Below are 25,719 nucleotides of genomic sequence, written 5' to 3' on the forward strand. Positions count from 1 at the left end.
ACTAAAATCTTGTTAATGGACACTGCTGACAAGCTTTTTTGCTTTTCCTTTTCTACTTTTCAGGCTGGTTTCTAAGTCCACTTAGGAAATCTCAAACCGAGAGCCCACAATATACAGTAAAGGTCACATTGCCGAATTTTCTCGACTCTTTCATGGTATACACGTTAAATTCAGCAAATATTTGCTGATCACTGTTTTAAATGCCCTTGAGTATACGGAGATGCATAAAGCAGTTCCTACACCGAAAGACTAATAGTGAAGAAGGGAGTTAGAATGTCTCTATATAAATACCTGTGACCCGCATTTATCGAGTCACATCTATGAGGCACGTATAAGCACCTTACAAGTGGGATGAGATACGAGTTCAGAGGAGGAAAGGGCGCTTCGAAGCCTGGGTGATCAGTGCAGCTGTAAGCCTCCGTGATAGAGGAATTACTTGGCATTCCTGACATAAAGCTTCGAACTATCTGTGAATACATATCTACATTCTAGAACTATAGCGAGAGGTACGTGGCTAAATGCACTGACATGGAAATCAACTTTTGTTCTAGGCTCAGCTGCCTCGCAACCTCATTTTGTGTCCTTGAGTATATAAAATTGATGTAATAATATGTGTCCAGCATCTCTCACTATGAAAAATGAGATAATGCAGATGCCTAAGCTGCTCCCTGTGGTGAAAGTCAGATTGCTCGGCAGGTGTGTATCTTTTTTCAGGCGACTTCGGCCATACGTTTGAGTGGTAGGCACAGCTTTCCATGACTAAAAGGATTAGTATCCTTACAAAAGTGCCCAATTTATTGCTGGGGAAATAGCATATTCTGTGTAACATCTGAGCTGTTGTCTGAAAAATTGCCTGAATTTCTTAGAGAAACTGCCTGTATGAATACAGAATAGCAGTGTGGTGATCACTGAAATGTGATAAAAAAGGAATGTGTTTATTGAGCTGCTCCAGCTGGTTTAGGGACGTTACAACTGGTTTTTAGATTCTTATGTCGCTTCCAGTTTGCAGCAGAGGAAACTGAGGCTTAGATTTCCAAAGCTGCTTAGATCCTACAACTATTGGAAATCCGTCCGTGGAAATCTCATGTGCTCTATCCATGGTGGCTCATCGCTTCCCTGCAGAGTGATGGTTTTGGTGTGGGCCCTCATGAGCCATCCTCATGTGCGTGGGCGTGCGTATGTCAACGTTATCTCTTTTTTCCACCAGGCTACTTCTAGAACTGCTGGAGTTGCTATTTGACAAGTTCAACGCTGTAGCCACTGCGCACTCTGTGGTCCTGGGGTACCTGCAGGACACCGTTGTGACCCCGCTGGCCCAGCAGGAAGATGTCAAATTGTACGATATGGCGGACGTGTGGGTGAAGATCCAAGATGTTCTGCAGGTAAAAGGTCCTTTTACACGTGGTGCCATCTCGATTCAGAATAACGGGTTGGAACGAAATATCTACCACCTAAGATATTCCCTTGCTCATAAACAGTGAGAGAATAATGTTACTATTGAAAGGGGATGCTGCTGATGTCATCAACTTCTGTCATCTTCAGAAGACCTCTTAACTTTTTTTGCCAGGCTTGAAAATGAGGAGATTCTCAATATGTAGCCATCAAGGAGGTACAGTATCTGGCCTTCTGCTGTAAAGTGCTTTACTGCACTGGAATTAGTCCTATATTAAGGTAATCAGTGTTAAAATGTTCTCAGACAGTATTTTATAAACATATGTAGCTTAGTTTTACGGCCGTTTTCGTACAGTCATCTCTTGCATATATTGAGGTAAATGAGCGGTCAAGAGCTTGTTTTGAGAGATGAAAATTACTGTAAGGAATAAATGCATCACTTTGATTTGCTGAAGATTGGAGCAATGATATTACTGTTTGGTATGATGCTGCAGAGATGGTATTTAGAAATTTTATTATATGCTGTCTCCAAGTGCCAGGCACATATATTTGATTTGGCCACAGGAGAATTGGAAATACGATTAAGAGGTAGCCGAAGCAAATTTGACATAGCTAAATAGAAGTGACTTGGTTAGATAGTCCCCACTAATGTGAAAAAAAAGTATACGTAGGAAATTGAAAAATATAACTCTGTGGGAATGAAATTTCTTGCATGGCAAATAGGAATATTTGCCGGAAAAAATAAATCACGAATCTAAATTGTAGTCATTTTTAAGAGTATAGTTATGCTCCTGATGGATTGAATGATGGATTCTTGCTTACTCATTCATTAGACTTTTTTTTTTTTTGGTGCAGTCTGGGTGCTTTATTGGTGGCTCAGTGGAAAGATTATAGGTTGCAACTACATCCCCTGAGTCCCTTTTGCTCCTTTGTCAATTACCACGTGTCCATAGTAGGTGCTTGAGGAACATTTGTGTATTGAATAAAATGTCTTTATTGCCTAGACACTGGTTTTTTTTTTTTTAATTTTTTTTTTCAACGTTTATTTATTTTTGGGACAGAGAGAGACAGAACATGAACGGGGGAGGGGCAGAGAGAGAGGGAGACACAGAATCGGAAACAGGCTCCAGGCTCTGAGCCATCAGCCCAGAGCCTGACGCGGGGCTCGAACTCCCAGACCGCGAGATCGTGACCTGGCTGAAGTCGGACGCTTAACCGACTGCGCCACCCAGGCGCCCCTAGACACTGGTTTTACAGTGTTTTATATCTTGATTTGCTAATGTCATGGAAGTAGGTGCTTTTCAGGTCACCTGTTTATTTTAAGGATGAAATAGGATCGTAGATTTTAAAGCCATTTCAGAAATAGTTAGAAGGAGGGACTTCTGGTTCTAGCCATGATGAAATTGCCTCCTATTGTGAGCAGCTCTACAACTGGGTGGACTCAGTCCGCACATTCGGTTCAAGCAGAGAACACGTGAGGTGGATCCCACGTTCATCCTGGCTTCCTCCTGGGGGACACCTGCCGTGCTATGGCCCAAGGAAGTGAAACGTAGGCAGACAGCAGCGGAGCCTCTAAGCAAAGGGAACAGAGATGAGAGCTTGGAGGTGTAGAGGCAGCTGGAATTTGTGGCGTAGGGTAGTGGGGAAGAGAGGATCACACAGAGGAGGCACCCTGTCAGCCTGAAAAGAGTGCCTTTGAGCCTTTGGTCAAAAACCGACTGATGCAGACACCACAAAGCTTGGCAGGAAAACTGTCACTGTGGGACCGTGAGTTGAATGGAAATGCCGGACGTTGCCAGATGATTGGAAATTGGATGTTGGAGTTCAGTCAGTGTGGGGAGAACCTGCTGAACACCCCATGCTTTCAGATGTGGCCTCAGCAAGGTTGTGATTCAGGGATAGGGACTATTCCAGCTGTAGGGGAGGGGTTACTCTGGATCTTGCATCACCAAGTCTCTCCAGCATCAGCCCGATCCACCTGTACATCAGCTGCTGGCCAGAACAAAACTCACTCTGAAGTAAGGCAATATAATTCACATTTTCACTAGTGAAGTATCTACAGTGTCCAGCGTACAATTATATTTGTGGGAAAGCAGAAAAATGTGACTCTAACTGGGAAATAAGAAAATTAATGAAAATTAATATCTGAAATGGACAAATCACAAGATGGGTTTAGCCGCAGATGCCTGCTATAGAGAAAAAGACCAGGGAACTCAAAGATGAATAAATCAGAGTGATCCAAAAGGAAGCACAGGAAGAAAGCCAACTGCAAGGAGAAATGAACAAGGCCATATTGTCCATAATGCACAATATCATGCAGCGTAGTAGTTGCAGGTACAGAGGAGAGGGAAGAGAGATACTGAGGCAGAAAATTATTGGAAGAAATCATGACCAAAAGTTTTTAAATTTATTGAAAAGCATAAACCCACAGATTCAACAAGCCCAACAAATCCCAAGCAGCTTTAACCTAGAGAAAACCAGTGCCTAGACAGATCATCACCAGGTTGCTGAAAACCAAAGAACAAAGGAGTCTTAAAGATAGCCAGAGGAAAAAAAGATACAACGCTAAGAAGGAACGCACGATAAAAATGTCCACTAACTTCTCCCTGGCATTTTGAAGAACATGGCCCTGTCTTTTAATACGAGTTCCTGATTTTGGATTTTATAGATCCTCTTTAGGGGGCCCTGGCTGGCTCAGTTAGTTGGTTGATTGACGCTTGATCTCAGCTCAGGTCATGATCTCACGGTTTGTGGGAAGGAGGCCTGTGTCAGGCTCTGTATTGACAGTGTGGAGCCTGCTTGGGATTGTTTCTCTCCCTCTCTCTCTGCCCCTCTGGTACACTCGTGTGTGCACGCATGCGTGGATTCTTTCCCACTCTCTCTCAAAGTAAATAAACATTAAAAAAAAAAAAAAAGAGATCCTCTTTAGGGTTGCCTGGGTGGCCCCATCCGTTAAGCATCTGACTCTTGACTTCTGCTCAGGTCAAGATCTCACGATCACCTGGGGCTCCACGCTGGGCATGGCGCCTGCTTAAGATTCTCTTTCCAGGGCGCCTGGGTGGCTCAGTGGGTTGAGCATCCAGCTTTGGCTCCAGTCACGATCTCGTGCTTCGTGAGTTTGAGCCCCACATCAGGCTTACTGCTGTCAGTGCAGAGCTGTCTTTAGATCCTCTGTTGCCCTCTCTCTCTGCCCCTCCTCTGCTTGTGCTCTTTCTGTCAAAAATAAAGTAAAACATTAAAAAAATAAAAAAGATTCTCTTTCCTTCTGCTCTCCTCTCTCTCTGTCTCAAAAAAAAAAAAAAAAGAAAGAAAAAGAATCCTCTTTAAATATAAAGGTATAGATAGATTAAGGTGTATGAATGGAAAGAGACATACCGTGGAATACTAGTAATTTGTATTATGCAAACATGTTGGACTCTATTAGAATATGTAATATTATCAGATGGAATTACTTTGTGTCCTGGTACTTATGGTGTTTAAAACTTGAATACATGGGGCGCCTGGGTGGCTCAGTCGGTTAAGTGTCTGACTTCAGCTCAGGTCACGATCTCGCGGTCCATGGGTTTGAGCCCCGCGTCAGGCTCTGGGCTGATGGCTCGGAGCCTGGAGCCTGCTTCGGATTCTGTGTCTCCCTCTCTCTCTGCCCCTCCCCCGTTCATGCTCTGTCTCTCTCTGTCTCAAAAATAAATAAAGGTTAAAAAAAAAAATTAAAAAAAAAAAAACTTGAATACATGAAGCCCCAGAAAGTATTTATCGACTATTAAAACCTACTCTTGCAAGGTTATGAAATACTTTATAAATTCTTATGATCTCTGATATTTGACCAACTTAGGCTAGATAGATGTTCTAAGTTGAAAACAACTTTAAGCCTATTAGGATCCTATTTATAATACTATCCTGAAGAATTATGATTATGAACAAAGATATATATGCCTTAGCTCTACTTACTTTGGATATGTTAAATGTATACAATTCTCATACTTTTGAAAACAAAACACATAATTTTATGTTGAAAATGTTTATAATATACCAAGGAACTTTAAGTTCGCTCAGACATTAACAGCCAAAATGTAAACGTGATTTAAAATATGTGTTTGTGTCTTAGTAAATGACTTATACCTTTCACATATGTTGTTTCAGGAGAATGATTTGGGGATCCTACCTTCATAATATGAAATGAGTTACTTGTTTTGCCTATTTAAATTGCTTTATTGAAATAGAATTTACATGGCATAAGATTCATGCATTTAAAATGTAGATTTCAGTGGTTTTTAGTATGTCTGTGGAGTTGTACACCCATCACCATGATATAATTTTAGAATATTTTCAACACCTAAAAAGAAACTTGGTGTCCATTGGCAGTTTCTTCCCATTCCCCACTGCTTTTACCCCCAAGACACGTTTAAGTCAGGAAAGAGGGCTCCGTTGTGTGTTACAGCTCCCGGGAAACTGGTAGTTAGCCCAAGTCATACACTTGGAAAGACTGTTACTATTTGATGTTAATGTGCTCATGTATCACTGGCATAAGCTATTTGACAGATAAAGAACATAAAACTAAAACTGATCTAATAGCACAAGGTGAGGTGTCTAACATAGAAATACTGTTTCCTCTCACTTACTGCATTTGATTGGTTTGAGATCGAGGTACAACCGTGTTCTTCTTTCCTTTTAGTCCCTTTTTCTCTTCCTCTTACCTATCTACTTTGCTGCCCCCATCTTTTGTTTTCTTAGACATATGTTGGAAGAATGATCTTAGTCATGACTTGAATTAATCTGTGGTGGTTCTCTTAATGGTCCATTGTGCTCTTTTTTATTAACCCGCAGATTTGAGAATGAAGCATTTTTGAATAAGAAGTTCATACTTTACATTGTTACTATACTATAAAAATCATTCTGCAACTTTTCAATTTGTTTTCAGTGTGCCGTATTCTCTAGTTCCTTCAGAAATTCAGGGTACAGGTTACTGAATAATAATCAGGCTACACACCCGTCAGTGAATAGGGTACACCGTGGCAGACACACGGATGAACTGATGTTGCCAAATGTAAGAAGGTAGGTGGCGCCGTGTGTCATGCAGTTGTTCTAAAACGTGTGGAATGGACCAGAAAAGTTTTGTTTTGTTTTGTTTTTCGATGTTGATGATACGCTGATCCTTGGAGGAGCCACAGGAACAGAGGAGAGATGGGCATGGCCGTCTAGGTAGCGGGAATGGCGAATGAAATGATGTTAAGTGGCTCAGAAAGAATGGAAAATGGTATCCAGAGATAAGAAAAAGAATGGCTTGGCTGTAAGCGAGGGCTTATTTTGTGGACTAGATAAGTTTGTAGGTGGATTTGGGTACAGGTTGTGGAAGACCTCTAGTGTCACCCATAGGCTTTGTGATTAATTTTCAGACTGATGGTTTCTGAGGCTGGACGTGCGTTTGATATACCCAGGGTTTGATTCCTAGCCCCATCCTAGACCTTTTGAATGAGAATCACTATGGATAAAGGCTGGGTTCTGTAGGCTTATTTTTGTTTTTTGTTTTTGTTTTTTTCGTTCCTAAGGTGGTTTTGTTATATATGTTTAGGATCCTATAATTGGGAACCATTGCTTTGGGCCAGTGTTACTGGGGGAACATATTAAAAATGCAAATTTTTAATTTCTTATTTAGAAAAATTTTTTAATCTGTATTTTTGAGAGAGACAGACCACAGCAGGGGAGACACAGAATCCAAAGCAGGCTCCAGGCTCTGAGGTGTCAGCACGGAGCGTGACGCGGGGCTTGAACTCACTGACTGCGAGATCATGACCTGAACCGAAGTGGGACGCTTAACCGACTGAGCCACTCAGGCTTCCCGAAAGTGCAGATTTTTATCCTTAACTTACACTTACCAAATCATAAATGCCAGGGATGTGGCCATATAATCTGTGTTTTAAGAAGCCTTTTGGGAGATGTGTGTGTGTGCTGAAGTTTGGGGACCTTTGTTTTCAGTACTATTGGCTCACTGGGGATTTTGATTGGGGTGTGATAAGATAAAGTAGGATCAGTGCTGGCGTTGAAATGGACTGAGCGGAGAAGCTAGAGACTAATGCAGGGAAGCTGTTCTGTAGGCAAGTGGAGAGTCTGCGGATATTACTGGAGGTATTGTCTAATAGTGAAATAAACAAGACAGGCTCCCACGGTGTATGGAAAAGGAATACAAAGGAGAGCAGGATTTGTAAGCCGTTTGGGAGTCTTGCGAATTCTACAAAACTATGTTGTCGACTTAGGAATCTGGTTTCCAGTGTGACAGAGACTTTAACGATGGTTTAGTATTGTTATTGGGGCCAGGTACATGCTAGGCATTAGGGAATAAAGGTAAACACGAGACAGCTCACTGGCAAAGTGAGGAGGGACCTGAAGCGGTGTATGTTTTTCCACTAAAGTCATTCTTAGGGATCTTGTGGGAGTGGTAACACGGCGGAATGTTTTTTTTTCTAAACCAACACGGAGGCTTTCAAAAAGACTCTTGGCTTAAGTTCCTCATAGAGTTTTATGCTCCGGCCAATTTAGCTCTCACATACTTGGTGGTGGCATGCTCTTTGGGTTAAAGATCATTCCTGGAGAATGAAATAAGGGAGCGAACAAGAGATACCTGCAGTTAAGCATGCGCCAGGCTTGAGTGGAGGTGATGGCATCACATGGCGAATGGAGTCACGTAAGTAGAGTTTGAGTTTCTGCGTTTCTTTGAATGGAAAGTGTTTCTTGCTAAAAAGTGGAAACGCCCTTATGTTTATTAAATCTCGGAAAAGAAAGTAATTTTTGATCTTTTAAAGACTTCAGCAGTTTTTCTCCACTGGAACCTGGGCTTTCCCCAGCAGGCAGAATCCATCCTGCAGTTGAAAGGCTCGTTTGTCTCGGCGTGTTTGTGTCTGGAGACAGCCTCTCGAGGAGACAAGGCTGTAGCTATCATAGTAACAGGGTGTCAGAGTTTTCTCCTGGTGTCAGCCCTGTGACCACACATCGCTGCACTCCTTTTCCAGTTTTACACTCTCTTTGAAACTGTGATAATAGAAATACATGTTTTTGCCCTTCTGAGCAGCGGCAGCACCTTCCAAAATGTCACCTACTTGGTGACATGCCTGTCATACTGTTGGCTGCACATTTTCAAGTGCATAAGACTAAGGTACACTGGAAACAAAATACTCTGTTTCTTGTGGAATTCTGCCCAACAGGAAATAAGAGCATCACTTTGAACGGGTGTTAGGATTCTAAAAAAGAAATCTCCCTCTTTCATATCTCCTTGTAAAACAAACTGTCTGTTTAGCCATTGCTGGCTGAAACGTGTAACCCTTTGGTGTGCAAAGCAGCGTTCTATAGGTGGAGGCAGTTCTAATTACTCTGTTTACCACTGACAGTGACGCCCAGAACAAGTCAATTCCCTTTTTAGGGCCTTGATCTCTTTTTCTGGAGATTAACACACACAGAATGTCAAATCATTTTCCTTTTGTTAACTGCCACATAAATGTTTAAATGGTGATAAAATTAACCTCACCCAGAGAGAACTTGAAGTTTGCTGTCAGGTAAGAAAATCGACAAATCTTATTGGTGGTGATCTGTGACCCGGAGGAGTTTTTCAAGGAGACACGCGCAATTTCAATTTTGAATCCAGGTCTGAAACTAGGTTATTCTTAGGTTTGGCTTCGTTTGATATTTTGTTGGCTGAGGATTCCAGACCTTAAAGTAAAACTAGCTTTTTTTTTTTTTTAATATTCCAGGCCAGATAACCTGTGAGATTATCCTTGCAGAAAGAGCTTTTCTTCATTTCTCAGCCTTTAAAACTTTCTGATAGTCTCTATTTTGGGTGGCGTATTGAAGTCCTACCGTGTCTCCAGAAAGGTGCTTGCTCCTAGAATTTTTGTTGTGTCTTGTCAGTGGATAGTATGCTGCCCAGTGAACAGGACTGAGTTAGCATTAGAACGTTAAATTAGAAATCTTCCTCCAAATTGGAGTCCGTTTCCATAGCATCAGGACTCAACCTGTATTGTTTTAGGTTCACTACTACTACTACTACTACTACTGCTTAATGCAGGAACTGATGGCTGTCGCGGTGTCCCTCTAGCTCCTGGTGTACATGTGGCAAGTGCTAAGGTGTCTGCCCAGTGAAACCGGAGGTACATGTCACGGGCATCTGAATACATTGGGCCAGACTCTCACACAGTAACTTGGTGGCAGAAACTGCAGAATACGTAGATCTGGTGGAAAGTCTGCTCTCCTTAAATTCCTTGTTACCCAGGCAGCGTCTGCTTGGGTCTGATTAGATCTTGGTCTAGAAAAACCAGTGGTAGAGATCGCCGGTTTTCCATCCACACGACCACTTCCAAGCCTTCTTCCTCCGTCCCGTTTTGTCTGAGATTTGAGAGAGGGGAGTGTTACAAGCCACGTGCCCATTAGGCTTCTGCCGCTACTGATGCTGTTAGGGTCCCTATGATGACGGTGTGCTTATCAAGCTGTAGTGCACCTGGGCTGAAGCAGGGGGCTTGTTAGGAACCAAGAGACCCTGGTGAGTGGTGAGGATTCCAGCCAGAATTCCCTGTGCGGCCCACCCCTGGATAGCCTGTTTCAGTAGGATTCCAGTGGATGCTACTGCATGTTCTCAGTTGAGAGCCAGCATTAGCAAATGTTAGAGGTTTGGTCATGTTAAAACCGGAGCTATGAAAGACAATCTTCAGGAGTAAGAGAAGTTCGCAAAAGGCGAATCTGGTTTAATTTTGAAAGAAATGTCGCTGCCGCATGTTCAGGAATGTCAGTGGTCCATGACATAGAGCGAATGAGAAGATGTTGAAACTCCATCAAGATGTGAAAATGCTTGAGTATACACACTTTAAAGGGAAAAGAAAACTGAATGATAGTGCTGTCACTGATCTCCCTTCACAGCTTTTGGACAACTTATTTAGAGTAGCATCCCAAGCAGGTGATTCCTATTGACTTGAATAGTTGAGAATGTGGACAAATACATTTTTTCATCTGAGACTTTGTTTGGATTGGAAGCAATTACATCAGAATGTCTGTCATTAAGAATGGGGGTTTTCTATGTTGCCTTTCCCCACCTCCACTTACCACTTATTTGAGGTTTCTAAATTTATGTTAACGGAACTTCTTTTTTTTTAATTTAGGGGGAAAAGAAATTTCTTCCTTTTTAAACACTCATTAAAAGGAATTTAAGAAAGTATAACCTTGCAGGGAGTTCAGATAAGAACATATATCAAGGACAATTACAGAACAGTTTATGATTCGAAGGGATAATGTTCATTGTGAACACCATTGCTAGGGAAGACCAGCAAAGGAGGTCAGAATGGGTTAAAACCGTTGAGTTCATGGTCAAGAGGATACTGGGCATGTTTCAGTTTGGTTGGGGTTAAATGCAAAATGCAGGTGGTATGCTAGAGAGTTGGGGAGAATGGAGGTTTTTGGTTGGTTGGTTGGTTGGTTGGTTGGTTTTTTGGAAAGCATTACCAAAAAAAGATTGAATAATTTTGGGTGACAGGGATAAGAAATTGGGCAATTTGGAGATAAGAGATTGAATAAGAGATTGGGCAGTTTGGAGATAAGAGATTGAATAAGAGATTGGGCAGTTTGGAGATAAGAGATTGAATAAGAGATTGGGCAGTTTGGAGATAAGAGATTGAATAAGAGATTGGGCAGTTTGGAGATAAGAGATTGAATAAGAGATTGGGCAGTTTGGAGATAAGAGATTGAATAAGAGATTGGGCAGTTTGGAGATAAGAGATTGAATAAGAGATTGGGCAGTTTGGAGATAAGAGATTGAATAAGAGATTGGGAAGTTTGGAGATAAGAGATTGAATAAGAGATTGGGAAGTTTGGACTTGCTCCTTTTGGCAGTGAGCTACCATTATGGATTTTTGTTATTGTGGGAAATTTCAAATGTGTTCAGAAAAAAAAAAAAAAAGTATATAATGAACCCCTATCGTCCAGTCTCAGCAGTTTCAGGAGCTATCAGTTGATGGTAATACTGTTTTGTTTCTACCACTGCCCATTTCCCTTTCCTTTACTGTTTTGAAACAATCCTAGAGATGAAATTGTTTCATCTGTATTGGAGTATGAATCTCTAAAAGATAAGGACTCCTTTAAAAAAAGAAAACATAGCCATACCTAAAAACATAATTTCCTTATCACCAAAATAATCCAGTCAGTGTTCAAATTTCCGGTTGTCTCAAATGTTGTAATTGTATATATTTTTTTTACAGTTTGTTTGCCTCAGAATCCAAATAAGGGTTAAATAGTGTGGTGTGATTGGTAAGTTTCTTAAAACTCCATCGATCTGTAAGTTAAATCTCTCATTTTGTTTTTACCACTTGCAGTTTATTTATTGAAGAAACCAGATCATTGTCCTGTAGAACTTTCCACATTCTGGCTTTTGTTGATTGCTTTTCCACAGTGTCACTTGCTATTTATTATTGTCTTGTAACTTGGGTCTAGAGGCTTCATCAGATTGAGGCTGATTTGGGGAGGCATAATTACTTCGTAGCTGATGGTAGAAATTATGTTTTTCTGATAAAGTAAAATGGTGAAAATAATATTTTTAGGGTGATTTATCTGGAAGCGGTGTGCAAAATGGATTGGTGGAGAAGGAAATGGATGGAGAGATCCCAGTTAAACGTCAAGCTCAATCAGTGCAGGAGAGAAGAGGGAGACTAGGGCCGGGGCAGTGACAAGCAAGAGGACAGAGGTTAAAGAGATTTTGAAAGAGGAGCGAATTTTCTAAAACCTTTTACCATCGACTCTAACAAAGAATCATAAGTCAGGATGGAGTTTTGGGAATGGGTGGTTGGCAGTTAGGATCAGGAAGATGGTATTTTTGTGCCTGTCGAATCGGCAGAGTATCTCCGTCGAATTGGGTTACTCCAGGCGACTAGAGATGGAACGCGGGAGGCTAGGGGAGAGACTAGGGCGGGAGGTAGAAATAGAGGGATCATCTATCTGCTTGGGGATAATAGCCGAAGCAGTACAAATGGCCCAGCTCAGAAACTCGTGAGTGTAGAAGTGGAGCGAGGTCTTTCCTTGAGCAGTTCATCAGCTCAGTTAGCTCTCCACACTTGCGATGAGCAGCCTGTTACACAGTCCCTCGAGGCTAGAGTTTCTCTCCGTGAGGCCACATCTTGCCTTTCTTTCGCTTCTGTATTTTTTCAGGATGTGCGGGACCCACATGCTGTTCCAGCCAGGGGTGGTAGCTTCCCGACGCGGGCGATTCCTTCGGGGATGTGGACGGACAGCTTGGAGAGCGAATAAAAGCTTGTGTGAGCAGGTGCAGAAGTGAGCCTGGAAGGAAGTGAATGAAGCAGAGGGAGCAGGGCCAAAAGTATATTTTGGCCAGCGGTAGGGAGAAGACATTGGGGTTGAGGTGACTTGATACTTACTTCTTTCCCTCATGATCCTTGCATTTGCCAGCCTGGCCTACGCCATGACTGAGAAGCAGGTAGTGAGGGTGGTTGGTTACCGAGAGTTTCCTGATACCCTCTCCTGTTTCTTCCGTCTTCTAACACTCAGCACTCCAGGGAACGTGGTTAATGGGAAGCCACGAAAATTATATGCTGTCATAAGAAGTTCCTCCTCACTTAAAGTATCTTAAGAAAATGTGTTATTCAGAGATCTGTTTTAAACTTTTTAATAGCATCATATTCACCCAGCTATGTTTTATGTATGTATTGCCTAGTTGTCGAAGGATGGACAGAATAAGTTTTTGCTGTCAAATCTCTGTTGGTAATACAGAGAGGCATTGCAAAAAGATGATGGGCCCTTCACAGGGGAATTTTCTCACAAATCACTTAAAAGTTTTAATCCTTGGTAAGATTGCATTATCATAGCATTCAAAGCTGCAATTTTTTTTTAGTAGTTCTGGGCTTTCCGGGAGTATTTGTTGGTATTGTCAAAGAGTTGTCACACTAGTGAGGGGTGTGGACCTTTTTTTCTTCAGCTACTTAAAAGTTTTGAAGGCTTTTGAAAATATAAAGTGAACAACGACACACAAAATTCACCGCTTGGGATATGATTCCATCTAAGGGAAACAAGGGCCGCCAGGCACACTATAGCAGATGACGAAAGCTCAGCATGAAGTAGCCGGTCTCACGGGGGTGATAAATGACAGCACATTAGATATGTGTTAGCAACGTGATATGGCAATGAAAAAGGCCAGCGCTATTTTTGGCTATGCTGCACAAAACCGCATCTCATCACGGAGCCGGGGCCGACCATCCCTGTTGATCCAGTTCTGGAGAGGCAGTATCCCAGATGCTGTGTGGAACTCGAGTGTACCACACAACGGTAGACAAATGGATGGAAGTCCCAAGCAGAGCATCTGCAGTGATTAAGGACTTCAGATGAGGCAAGTTCAGCGGTTTTTAGAACTGGCATATTTAGGAAGGAGCACGGAAGCAAAGAGATGTTAACCTTTTTGGAGATAGGACGATACTGAAGAAACATCGTCATTCTAACGTTAGTCACTCACAACAGAGTTATGAGTCCTCAGTAGTTGGCATTGGTTTAGTACAGAGCACGTTGGAGTAGTTACTCAAGCTATTTCCCAGATAGCTCCAAGTAAAATTAAGCAGTTGCTTATAGCCAACTGTGATTTTTTTTTGATGTTTATTTATTTTGAGAGAGTGAGCAAGTGCACACGCATGGGAGCAAAGAGAGTGAAAGAGAGAGAATCCCAAGCAGGCTTCATGCTCAGTGCAGAGCCCAACATGGGGCTTGATCCCATGACCCTGGAATCAGGAATCAGATGCTTAACCAACTGAGCCACCCAGGTGCCCCTCAACTGTGTGTGTGTGTGTGTGTGTGTGTGTGTGTGTGTGTGTGTGTGTGTGTTTAAATGTTTATTTATTTTGAGAGAGTGAGAGAGAGCACGAGCATGCACGTGCATGAACTGGGGAGGAGCAGAGAGAGAGGGACAGAGAAGAGAGAATCCCAAGCAGGCTCTGCATTGTCATCTGCAGAACGTGATGTGGGGCTCAATCCCACGACTATGAGATCATGACCTGAGCTGAAATCAAGAGTTGGACACTAAACTAACTGAGCCACCCAGGCGCCCCTCAGCTGTGTGTGTGTGTGTGTGTGTGTGTGTGTGTGTGTGTGTGTGTTTTAAATGTTTATTTATTTTGAGAGACTGAGAGAGAGCACGAGCATGCATATGCACAAGCTGGGGAGGGGCAGAGAGAGACAGAGGGACAGAGAGAATCCCAAGCAGGCTCTGCATTGTCATCTGCAGAACCTGACGTGGGGCTCTATCCCATGAACTATGAGATCGTGACCTGAGCCGAAATCAAGAGATGGATGCTCAACTAACTGAGCCACCCAGGAGCTCCTCAGCTGTGTTTTTATCAAGGGATCGATAAACGTGGCAGTGCCTGCTGTTCTCAGAAAAGGAATACGAAATAATAATTGACCAAGTAGCTTAGGTAGCTTGTGATTGGAAATACAAATGTGGAAGGTAAACTTGGGAACAATGAAGTTGAGGTTCTACAAGAATTTTTAAAAACTTGGATAAGAAATGAAGGAATTACTTTTCACAACAGTAGAGGTGAGCACGGCAGAAAGAAATAAGAAGCGCGTGCTGTATACTGAGTGTCAGGAAATACTTCCACAGTGAGAATTATTGGGCTACCGGATAGTCCCCTAGGAAAATGGGGTTGAATTTCCTTGGGCATTTGATCCTGACAGGATTGAATGTGTATCACTAGGGAAATAGACTGAATATCCCTGCAGGCTTTCTCATTTCTTCTCTGATTCTGCATCCTTGCTGATGATCTGCTCACCTGCTGTGAGTAGAAATACCATCTCTTGTTTTTCCACACCCGGGCACATTTTAGATGCTCTGCTGATTGATAATAGGGCACAGTGGAGAGTCATTGTCCTGGGGTTGACCTGGAACCCCCCCCCGCCCCCCCGGCCCTGCTGATTTTATAGAACTGCCCCTCTGTCTGGGATGTAGCACAGGTGGGGGCACTAGGGTCCCTCACTGAATGCAGATAAACTTGGTAGAGTGGGCTGGTGTGAGGGGTCAGGGTCTTCTTCAGAGATCCCTAAGAATCCCAAAGCGTTGCAAGCTGGCCTCCCCGGGGTGCTTTGGGAATAGGAGAGTGGTAGGCACGAATGCCAGTCCTATCCCCACTGTTCCCCTAGGATTTTACTGTAAAGAGAAAGGATATTCCGCAGGCTCAATGACCACAGACCCTTCCTGTGTCCCGTAGAAATGTGCTAATTTTAAGTTCTTGCATGGGAAAGGGCTCTTGAAGAATAGCTTGACTCCCCATGCTGTGGTGATGATGGCTATGCCAGGCTTTGTAGCAGCATCGTTGCTTAATCAAAGAAAGAAATTGCAAATGCAAACTACGTATTAGGTTCATTACAAATGCTCTGCTTCCCTGTAATAAGCTAGTTTGTTGGATGATATTATTTTCCTAGCTTGGCATTCGAATGCCTCCACGATTTGGACAAGCCTACTCTTCCATGCTTAGTTTTATTCTTTTCCTATAGAAATGGTCCTATAAGTTAGTCTGTCCTTGAAGTAGGACTCTGCCCTTTCTTTATACTGCACATCTTCTCCCCATCTTTGCCCCTGTGCCTAAATCCCCTCTCTGCTGTGCTCCAGTCAGTTCTGTCTTATCCGTGAAGCGGCCATGATTTCCTCTCCAGAACTCACTGCGCTGCTTGTTTTTACTATTCATTTGACATCTCTCATGGTCGTTTCTTTTCCTGTACTGAATCCACATCTTTCCTTCTCAGGCAGTTAACAGTCCCCTGGAGGACCATTTCTCACATGTCTTTAAATTTCTCACAGTGCTTTCACACTTGTAGTTTTTAACTCCTTTTCCAATTCCTCTTTGAGCCTTTTGAGAGAAGGGACTATTGTTTATTAATCGTGGTTCCCACCCCCCGGCCCCTGCCCTGCTGCCCCAGAATTTGGCACAGCTGCTTAGGTGCAGGATGTACCTAATATTTCTTGAATGAATGAGTACTTGATACCCAATAGATACCTATTGATTGGTTGATTTAAGATTGAATTTTAAATGCCTTGTAAATGGGATGAACTTTGTAGATTTAAAACTCATGTAGCAGAGGAATCCTAAAACTCAAGATTTGCTGTGTTCCCAGGAGACCATTTCTTCCTCTTTCTCTTTTTTTAAAATTTTTTTTTATTCAATTTTTTTTTTAACATTTATTTATTTTTGAGACAGAGAGAGACAGAGCATGAACGGGGGAGGGTCAGAGAGAGGAAGACACAGAATCTGAAACAGGCTCCAGGCTCTGAGCTGTCAGCACAGAGCCCGACGCGGGGCTCGAACCCACGGACTGTGAGATCATGACCTGAGCCGAAGTTGGCCGCTTAACTGACTGAGCCACCCAGGCGCCCCTCTTCCTCTTTCTCTTAAACTGGATGGTAGTTAAATCATTTCCAGGGTTTCTGTTGGCCAGGCAGATTAGCTCAGGCTTCCAGATAAGGGGCGTGAGTAACGTTGGCAAGAGAAACCGTTAATGACAGAGATGATCCCAGTATGGTTACCAGCTAACCCAGCCTCACTCACTGGCATCATTTTTAGTGCGGGTGTGACAACCCATTTGGAAGAACTGTGACACATTTGATAACAGGTTAAGTCAAAACGAAAGCACCCCAAATTGTCCTTAGTTCTTTCGGGAAAAAAAGGGAGAGATTTTACATTTTGATTTTTCATTTTGATTTTCTTATCCTTATTAAAGTTTTCCTGCATGTCTTGCTGTAAATTAAATCCACTTCCTTCAGTGGTATCTTTTGGGTGTAATTCCCTTTAAGTGTTACGTCTCTCTTTCGAATCATCAGAGCTCGTGTGACGTGATTCTTTTGAATAAATGCCATTTATCAGAGCATGCCTTTCACCTGAGGGCCAGCTGGGAGTGCGTGGTGTGGAGATGTTCCTTCTGGGTATAGTTTTTGGAAGTGTTTTGTGATCTTCTGGGAGTTGTGGTGCTATAGAAATGTAAGGTTTTTGTTACAACTCCCTACTATGCAGAAAGAACCGTGCTTAACATCACTGATGATTCTTTTGCATAATCAAAGAATTAAGCAAAAAAGTCACATTAATTTTCAGCTCCATTAGAGACGCAAGAATCAAAAAAGATGTTTGCCAAATGGGAACGGACTAAATTGGTAAGAAAGAGAAATTTCAATTTCAGGCTTCAAGAGAACGTTACAAGTCTAGCATAAAAAAAAGATCCTACCCAAAGTGCCTAACAGTGGCCTTTTTAAAGACCAGCGAAGTTTTACAAGGGGGAAAAAAGAAACTATAAGAATATGAAATTAAAATTGCTGTAATTCAGTCAGTTTAGTAAATTACTTCAGCGAGCCTCAATTTGAGGATGTCCAGCCAGTCTGTGGTAATTAGTATAATTTTCCCATGGTGACCAAGTCTTTATATTGTTTCTGGTCAAACAGCAGTACTTTTGCCTTTTTTTTTTTTTTTTTTTTTTTTAAACCTGGTAGCAATTGGAGATGATGAAAAGCCATTTACTTGTGGAATGGCAAAGGTGAAATTCCTGAAGTGAAACAGGGACATTTAAAGTGTTCACTTTAGGGGCACCTGGGTGGCTCGGTCAGTCGAGCGTCCGACTTTTTTACTCACATCATTATCTCGTGGTTTGGTTCGTGAGTTCGAGCCCCACACGGGGCTCACCACTGTCAGTGCAGAGCCCGCTTCTGATCCTCTGTCCTCCTTTCTCTCTGCCCCTCTCCTGCCTGCGCCTTCTCAAAAATAATAAAACATTAAAAAAAAAGTGTTCACCTTAAAGTTTGCATTTTTTTTTCAAATTTTTTTTTTCAACGTTTTTTATTTATTTTTGGGACAGAGAGAGACAGAGCATGAATGGGGGAGGGGCAGAGAGAGAGGGAGACACAGAATCGGAAACAGGCTCCAGGCTCCGAGCCATCAGCCCAGAGCCCGACGTGGGGCTCGAACTCACGGACCGCGAGATCGTGACCTGGCTGAAGTCGGACGCTCAACCGACTGCGCCACCCAGGCGCCCCGAAAGTTTGCATTTTTAATATAAAATAGTCTTCTAATTTTCCTCTACCTGCACAGAAACTCCATTTCAGTGTGTGTGAGCAGCTGTTCGTTAGTCGGAGGACTCGCGGGGTGGGAAGGGGTATGCCACGAAGAGCAGAGCCCTTTTCTTGAAAATAAAAACCTGGAGGCAACCAGAAGAGCGTGGAAAAACCCTCATCTTCCATCTCTCTAAGGCTCTTGACTTTGTATCTACTTTATTTCCATTCACGGCCAACGGGGATCTGATAGGGTATGAGCAGTTCACAGTATTAAAAGAGCAAGTGAACAGGACCCCAGCACTGTGGTGGTTGTGAATGCACGGAGGTTACTCATAGTTAGGCCCTGTGTGACTCTGGAGGCAGTGAGTTTTACTGCTCAAGTAAAAAAAAAAAAAATTACACACAGTATTCAGAAAGGAAGAAGCCATCTGTTCATTCTGCCTACGTTTCTGTGGGGATTTAATCTGACATGAATCACTTGGGATTTGTACAAAATAAGCCTGTGCTAATATTTTATGAAAAGGGGCACCAAGAGGTATGCGTGGGGCAACCCAGACTTTCTCTTTAAGGACTGTTTAGCTCCTTTTTTTCCCCCAAATGTTTATTTTTATTTATTTTGAGAGAGAAAGGCAATCCCAAGCAGGCTCTGCACTGTCAGCACGGAGCCCGACATGGGACTTGAACCCACAAACGGTGAGATCATGACCTGAGCCAAAATCAAGAGTCAGATGCTCAACCGACTGAGCCACCCAGGTGCCCCCAGGACTGTTTAGCTCTTCATTCAGCTGATGCTGTCTTCTTTTCTTTACTGCATATGTACATGGCCAACAATTTTTTTTTTTTTTTTTTAATGTTAGCCCCTTTTCTGACTCCTTCTGAAAGAGGTTCGTTCCTTTGTCTTAGCATGAAAAGTTCTCGGGCTGGACAGGGACATCAGGAATGACTTCAGACAGACCAGTGGTTACAAGTGTGGTTCCCAGACCAGCATCATCAGCATCACTTGTGAACTAGTTAGAAGTACAAATTCCAGGGCTCCGTCTCAAATGCACTGAGAAATTCCGGGAGGATGGAGTTCTGTGATCTGTGTTTTAACAAGCCCTCCTGGTTATCCTGATGTGCAAGAGAACCATGGAATTAGACACTAGGGTGTAAAAAGAAGATACTGATGTCACTTCAGGAAACTTCAGCACTCGTACTCAAGCTAATGACTGTGACCCAGGCCAAGCCTTAAATATAGTCTGTTTTTGAACCCTCACAACATTTCAGAGAGCTTGGAGGTATTCCTCCCATGCTCAGATGACAACTGTGTCCTCATAAGTGGTAAGGAGTAGAGCCAGGCTTTGAATCCTAGTCTGATATCAACGGTTATTGTCTTAACTACTATCAAATAGGGAGATTTACAAAAGAATGATTTAAATGACCACTGTAGTGACTTTTTACAACTAGTGTTAGGATGGCACCCGGGAAGTTAGTTGCATAGCAAGTTGGGTGCCCAGAGCAACCTAGAGCTCCGTTCTAGCCCATCTCTGCCTTTATTTTCTCATATTCATTGAGTTAGTCTAATGTCTTACTCAATCGGCTTTCTCCTGGGGGTCCTGGTTCCTTGGGTGTCAGTCACTTCCCTGGATAGTGCATTAACATCTCTTACCGCAATGCTCTCACTTCAAACTGGAAAAATCAGCATCGTGGAGTGACTTTTTCAAGGTCATTATCCCTGTTCAGTGGAAGAACTGTAGTTTGTTTCCATTCATACTAGTGTTGCAGGATTAAAAGTTGCTGCCAGTCTTTCTAAGAGCAAAGAAATACAAACTAACCAAGAGGGTGACTTTCACTTTTACCTGCATTTTATTGGGGAGTCTTTTTGCAAACCCAGAGTATTTGTTTGACTCCAACCTGGGTGTTTGTCACAACTATCATGGTTTTATCCATCTTGAGCCTTGGTTCCTCACGGCCTGTGAACCGGATCTACCACAAACAGAGCTGGTCTTGCCACCCATCTTGTCTAAGCCTGAACATATCCTCTGCTGCTGCTGTTTGTTTCCCCGCCCCCCCCCCCCCCCCCCCACCTGTCACCTAAAGTCGCAGGCTCTGCAGCTGAATTAATAGCTCTTGAGCTGGTAGCACTGAAGACAACCCCTTCGTTTTTTTGTCTATAAACTATGTCATCTCATGGAAGGTGCTTGATAATTTCATAAAGAATTAATATTTTTGATCCTTATCGTGCTATCTTTTCCTATTATTATGAAGCCTGCCCTCTATTATTCTATTTATCTTTCAGTTTTCATAATTCACCCTGTGTTACCTCTGAGCATTTGTGCTTGCCATTTGCCTAGTACAGGTACACCGTTCTCTCTACATTTAGTCTCTCCATAATAACTAAAACATTTAAAAAAAATTACAGCTAATGTTTCCTGAGCACTCACTACATGCCGCTGTGCGTAGTACTTCACATACATTATTCCATTTAATCCCCACATTGATAATGCCATTATTCTTCGTTTTCAGTACCAAAAACAGGGTTTAAAGAAGTTTAGTGACTTACCCCACTCCTAAGTGATGAGGCCAAGATTCACACTCTGTTTTGTCTAATTCCAGTTAGGCACTTAACCACTGTGACATATTGTCTCCATTGGTTTTCGAAATGTATATAAACCTTTATGGCTTTGTCTGTTTCCCTTTATTATGGTATCTTGCTCGTATATTAAGCTTCATATGCTTGTTGCAATTGGAAGAAGATCAAAATGTGTAGAGATTACTAGGCAGGCCCTCCAGGCCAGAACTTCTGCATCTAAAATCTCGAGAATTTTCTAGTAAAGGGCCCTGAATATCACCGGAGACCATGATGGGCTACAGCCTTCCGGGTTAGGATTTATTTGATGTAGGTCAAACTGTCTCCTCACTGTAGTTCTTACTTAAGCTTAGGTACCATTTTTTGGTAGGTTTAGGGTCGGGGTGAGAAGGATGCATGTGTGGCTGTTAAGAAACAGGGCTGTGTCAGCATTTTCCTAGTTGAAGCAGTTCCTTTCAATCCAGGACCTTAGTGACTCTGTCCCCTTGCATGTAAACCCTTTCTTTATTTCACACTTGCTCTCCACATTTGCTTTATTCGATTATGTTGAGCTTCTGGTGTAGCGTATAGCATAGTGGGGTCTGATCTTCATTTTACTTAAATTCCCGCCCCAGGCATTCCCAGTAACCCCATCTTTTTTTTTTTTAATTTTTTCAATCTTTATTCATTTTTGAGAGAGAGAGCAAGAGCAAGAGTGAGAGCACAAGCCACAAGCAGAGGAAGGGCAGAGAGGGAGACACAGAATGTGAAGCAGGCTCCAGGCTCTGAGCTGTCAGCACAGAGCCCGACGCAAGGCTTGAACCCACAAACAGTGAGATCGTGACCTGAGCTGAAGTCGGATGTTCAGCCGACTGAGTCACCCAGGCGCCGCACCCCATCTTTCTTTAAGCAAAGTTTACAGGACGTTGAGTTTTTCTTGTCCTCCTTTGTTTGTTTCAGTGTGTTCCCCGTTCTCAGTTGACATTCTGAGCACCAGCGAGAACTGGATTATCTCTGGTTCTTTCAACATGAGCCCCACTGAGTGACCGGACTTCCATTTTCTCTAAATGGAATTATTTACATGTATTTCTGAGGATGACCTGTGGCTTAATTAGTATCTCTAAACTGATTAGAGAATGTAAAGCGGTATTTAAGTGCTTATTTTTTAATTACATTTGTAAAGGTTAAAATATTGATAACTCAACCATCATTATCATCATCATTTAGAATTTGTATACCATTTGCATTTCCAAAGTGCTTTATTCATGTAAATTAGCTGGTCCTCCTGGCATTTCCGTAAATCATGTGGGTATTATCCTCTGAAATGTTGACATTTTTAGTTTATAGTTATTATTTTTATTTCAGCCAAACTACACCTTGTTCAAAGGGTGAAAGTAATTAATAGCATTTGAACCTCAAAAGTAAACATTGAGATGGCCGCCAGGCTAATATCTGCGAATGAATTCTTCCTTTGTACAGGTGGTGGATCTTAGGTTTTCCTCTTCCCCTTCTCTTTCTCCCTCTCCGTTTCTCTTCCACCTGCTTATTTGCCTTGCCCACACACCCGAGAATGTGTACACATCCTCAGAGTGCATTCTTTTTTATATATTTTCACAAACCAAACATACCCATGGCATCAACACCCAGGTCAAGAAGTACCACAGCGGCAGGATCTCCGCGGCTCCCCATTTACTTGTTCATGAAGTTCATTTGAGGGCAAGATTCTGACTTACGGACAAGAGATAGGTTGGTAGAGTTGGAATTAGGGGCAGGGTGAGTTTCATGCTGAGATGTTGTTTCCTTGATGACACTCATCAGTTATGTCTTCCAGAAATTTTATCTCACCCATTGGAAGTAGTACCTGACGTTCACAGAAAGAGGTTCACACTGCATGAGTGATGTGGCCAAAATGCAGTTTGGACCTCACAGGAGCGATGTCAGGCCCTTTTAGGAAAGCATCATGAGGAAGTGGGAGTAGAGCTGGATGGCCCTGGTGGTGGAGAGCATGGACAGAAGAGTAGGATCGAGTTAAGAGAAGGAAAAAAAGGGGGAGGGTAAGAGCGGTATATATTCCCAGCAGGGAAAATAGATTTAGCATGTGGGGTGTTGTGGTGACAGGTAGTCACCACTTTGTCTGGAGGAGAGGAGCCCTGCGAAGGCCTCATCACCATTCACATTTGTGAGGCAAGTAGGGGCCAGATTTTTGAGGCTCTTGAATGTCAGCTACGGTTTCATAGTAAACTGACATTTACCGAATACCGTCTATGTTAGGCATAATGCTCAGTGCTTTTATATGCATTTTGAGTTTATACGCGAGTCATTCGGGGCTGTGGGATGCAGAGGTTAGTGGCACTAGAGACATCGCAGCAGCCTGGAGAAAAATGGCGAGGCTGGAAGTGGGAAAAACAATTAGAAGGCCTCTGTGGTTGATGTGACAGGAGATGATGAGACCTCAGAATAGGCTTGGTTTTGAAATGTGTAAATTTAGCTACTTGAAGACCCTGGACCTAGACAGCAGAGATTTAAGATTTTCTGAATTATTTTACATATAATACATATGATACGTATAATTACATATGTAATTATATACATACGTATATATAAAATGTGTATAAAAATACATATTTTACATTTAATACATATAATCTAATGTAACAGTGATAAAGTGAGTATTATTTAGGTGGCAGATAATTATCAGTTACCTCCTCTAGGTACATCTCTATACGAGCTTTGCGGTGTTGCTTGTCCCCGGTTAATTTGGGGGCAACCATTTAATAAGTCACTTCTTAATATTTGTAGACAACCGGTTACTGAGGAGTCGCCCTGCCCCTGGAGATTGTGTGTTACAGCGCTCTCTCCTCTGCTTTCTTCTTAGGGATTGTTGCTTTTCTCTTTTATGGCAGCATGTTAACGTTAGGTCATTGAATCTAGTATAGGGCTTATCATTTTTTCTTTCTCATTTCATCATTTTGGGAACCAAAGTCAGATTTCTGTGAGGAATTACTTTTGACCTCTTTCTCCTAGGTTTAGAACTTGTTGTCCATAGCAGCTACCTACGGTTGGTCTTGGGCTGTCCTTCCCTCACCCCTCCGAGAGGTCTTGTTCCCCTGTTTTGTGTTACATGGCAGGTTAATAAACTAGATGATGGGAGGATGAGTATCAAGATGGGTGGTGTCTATAGATTGGTAGACGAGTGGGTATGACGGAAATTGAATTGTAATGGAGAAATAAGGAAGAAAGAACAGATGCAGGGAGTGAAGCGGTGAAATCAGGACAGAAAAGGTGAGGGTATGAGACCTCGGAGTGGCGACATGAGGAGCCGTTGGTAGCCGTGAGGGTCATAGTTGACGTCAGGTTCCGAAACTCATAACCAAGTTGTGCAGCCAGCAATGAGAGTGACAAAATGCCTTTCGAGTGTTCTCTTAACCTCCTGGCAGAGTTGCCATGATTTTTTTTTTTTTTTTTAAGTTTATTTGAGACGGGGAGAGGGATGGCACGTGCATGTGTGTCGGGGAAAGGTAGAGAGAGAAGGCGAGAGAGGGAATCCCGAGCAAGGTCTGCACTGTCAGCACAGAGCCAGATGCAGGGTTCGACCTCGTGACTTGTGAGACCATGACCTGAGCCGAAACCAAGAGTCAGATGCTTAACCAGTTGAGCCGCCCAGGCGCCCTGCCATGATTTTTAACACTATTCTGGGTGTGCCTAAGAACCTTAGTTATCAGCACCATTTTTTTTACAGCATTGTTCCTTGAGGCCATAGTGCACACGTCTTTTTATTGGGCGTTCTGAAAAGATTGAGCTTCCTTGTAGTGGCTTTTGTACTAATTCTGATCCCTAAATTAGGGAACCGTCTTATCTGCTTCTCTCATACTCATTCTGTTAACTTCCCAGTGACCTTAGTTGTCCTAAAATTTGATCTTTTGTAACATGGAGTTTTATATTCTTTAATAATTAGAGGCTAAATTATAAGTCTTTTTACTGAAGATTTAAAAAAATAACTAAACATTAAATAATATATACAGTGACATTTGCATGACTTCTTTTGTTTTTTTTTTGTCTAAATTTTGACATAACTTTAGCTTCTTCAACTTTTAAATTTGTTCCTAAATGCAGTACTTTTAATAGATGTAGTGTTTATTTTCAAACTAGAATATTAATTACCCCTTTTAAGGCAAATCACTATCCAAAACACATTAACTGTGCCTTCACTGAGAAATGTGGTAACACATTTTCATCTGACAAAAGGGGTGGGCAGAAAATTAGCTAATGAAATAGTTGTTCCAGACTAGTATATAATTAAGGTCTTTGCAAAGCCCTTTGGGAAACCAGAAAATCCGGGATGAGTTATAGGTATGTAAGTTATCTATTGCTCTACTAAATAAAGTGGAAATGAATTTTTCCTCTGGAAGGTATTTAAAACAAGAACAAGTCATAATTATATTAGTTTTGCCTAAGCATTCTGGTGCACTGAATACACGAAATACTTGAGTTGCTTTTTGACTCCTGCTAATTGCCATTAACTACCAGTGCGTACTTCTGCCTGCGTTGCCTGATTTGAAAGCTGTTGTTGAATTACTCCTTCAAACAGGTGGGGGGCGGGGCTCCTGGGTGGCTCAGTTGGATGATTGTCCAACTCTTGATTTTGGCTGGGGTCATGATCGCGTGGTCTGTGAGTTCAAGCCCCGTGTCTGGCTCTGTGCTGGCAGCATCGGGCCTGCTTGGG

General features: G+C 42.4%; 1 protein-coding gene across 6 annotated transcripts in view; it reads left to right on the top strand.

Moving 5' to 3' along the window:
* Positions 1–25,719, top strand: part of EXOC4 (exocyst complex component 4) — a 750,068-nt gene that overhangs the window by 99,811 nt on the left and 624,538 nt on the right. For all 6 annotated transcript variants that reach the window (XM_003983067.5, XM_045052771.1, XM_045052769.1 and 3 more), the window contains exon 7: positions 1,208–1,382. In XM_003983067.5, the coding sequence (XP_003983116.1) occupies positions 1,208–1,382 (175 nt within the window). The remainder of the gene's footprint in view (positions 1–1,207; positions 1,383–25,719) is intronic.

The sequence above is a fragment of the Felis catus genome, chromosome A2 (genome assembly GCF_018350175.1).
Source record: "Felis catus isolate Fca126 chromosome A2, F.catus_Fca126_mat1.0, whole genome shotgun sequence".
Lineage (NCBI taxonomy): Eukaryota > Metazoa > Chordata > Mammalia > Carnivora > Felidae > Felis > Felis catus.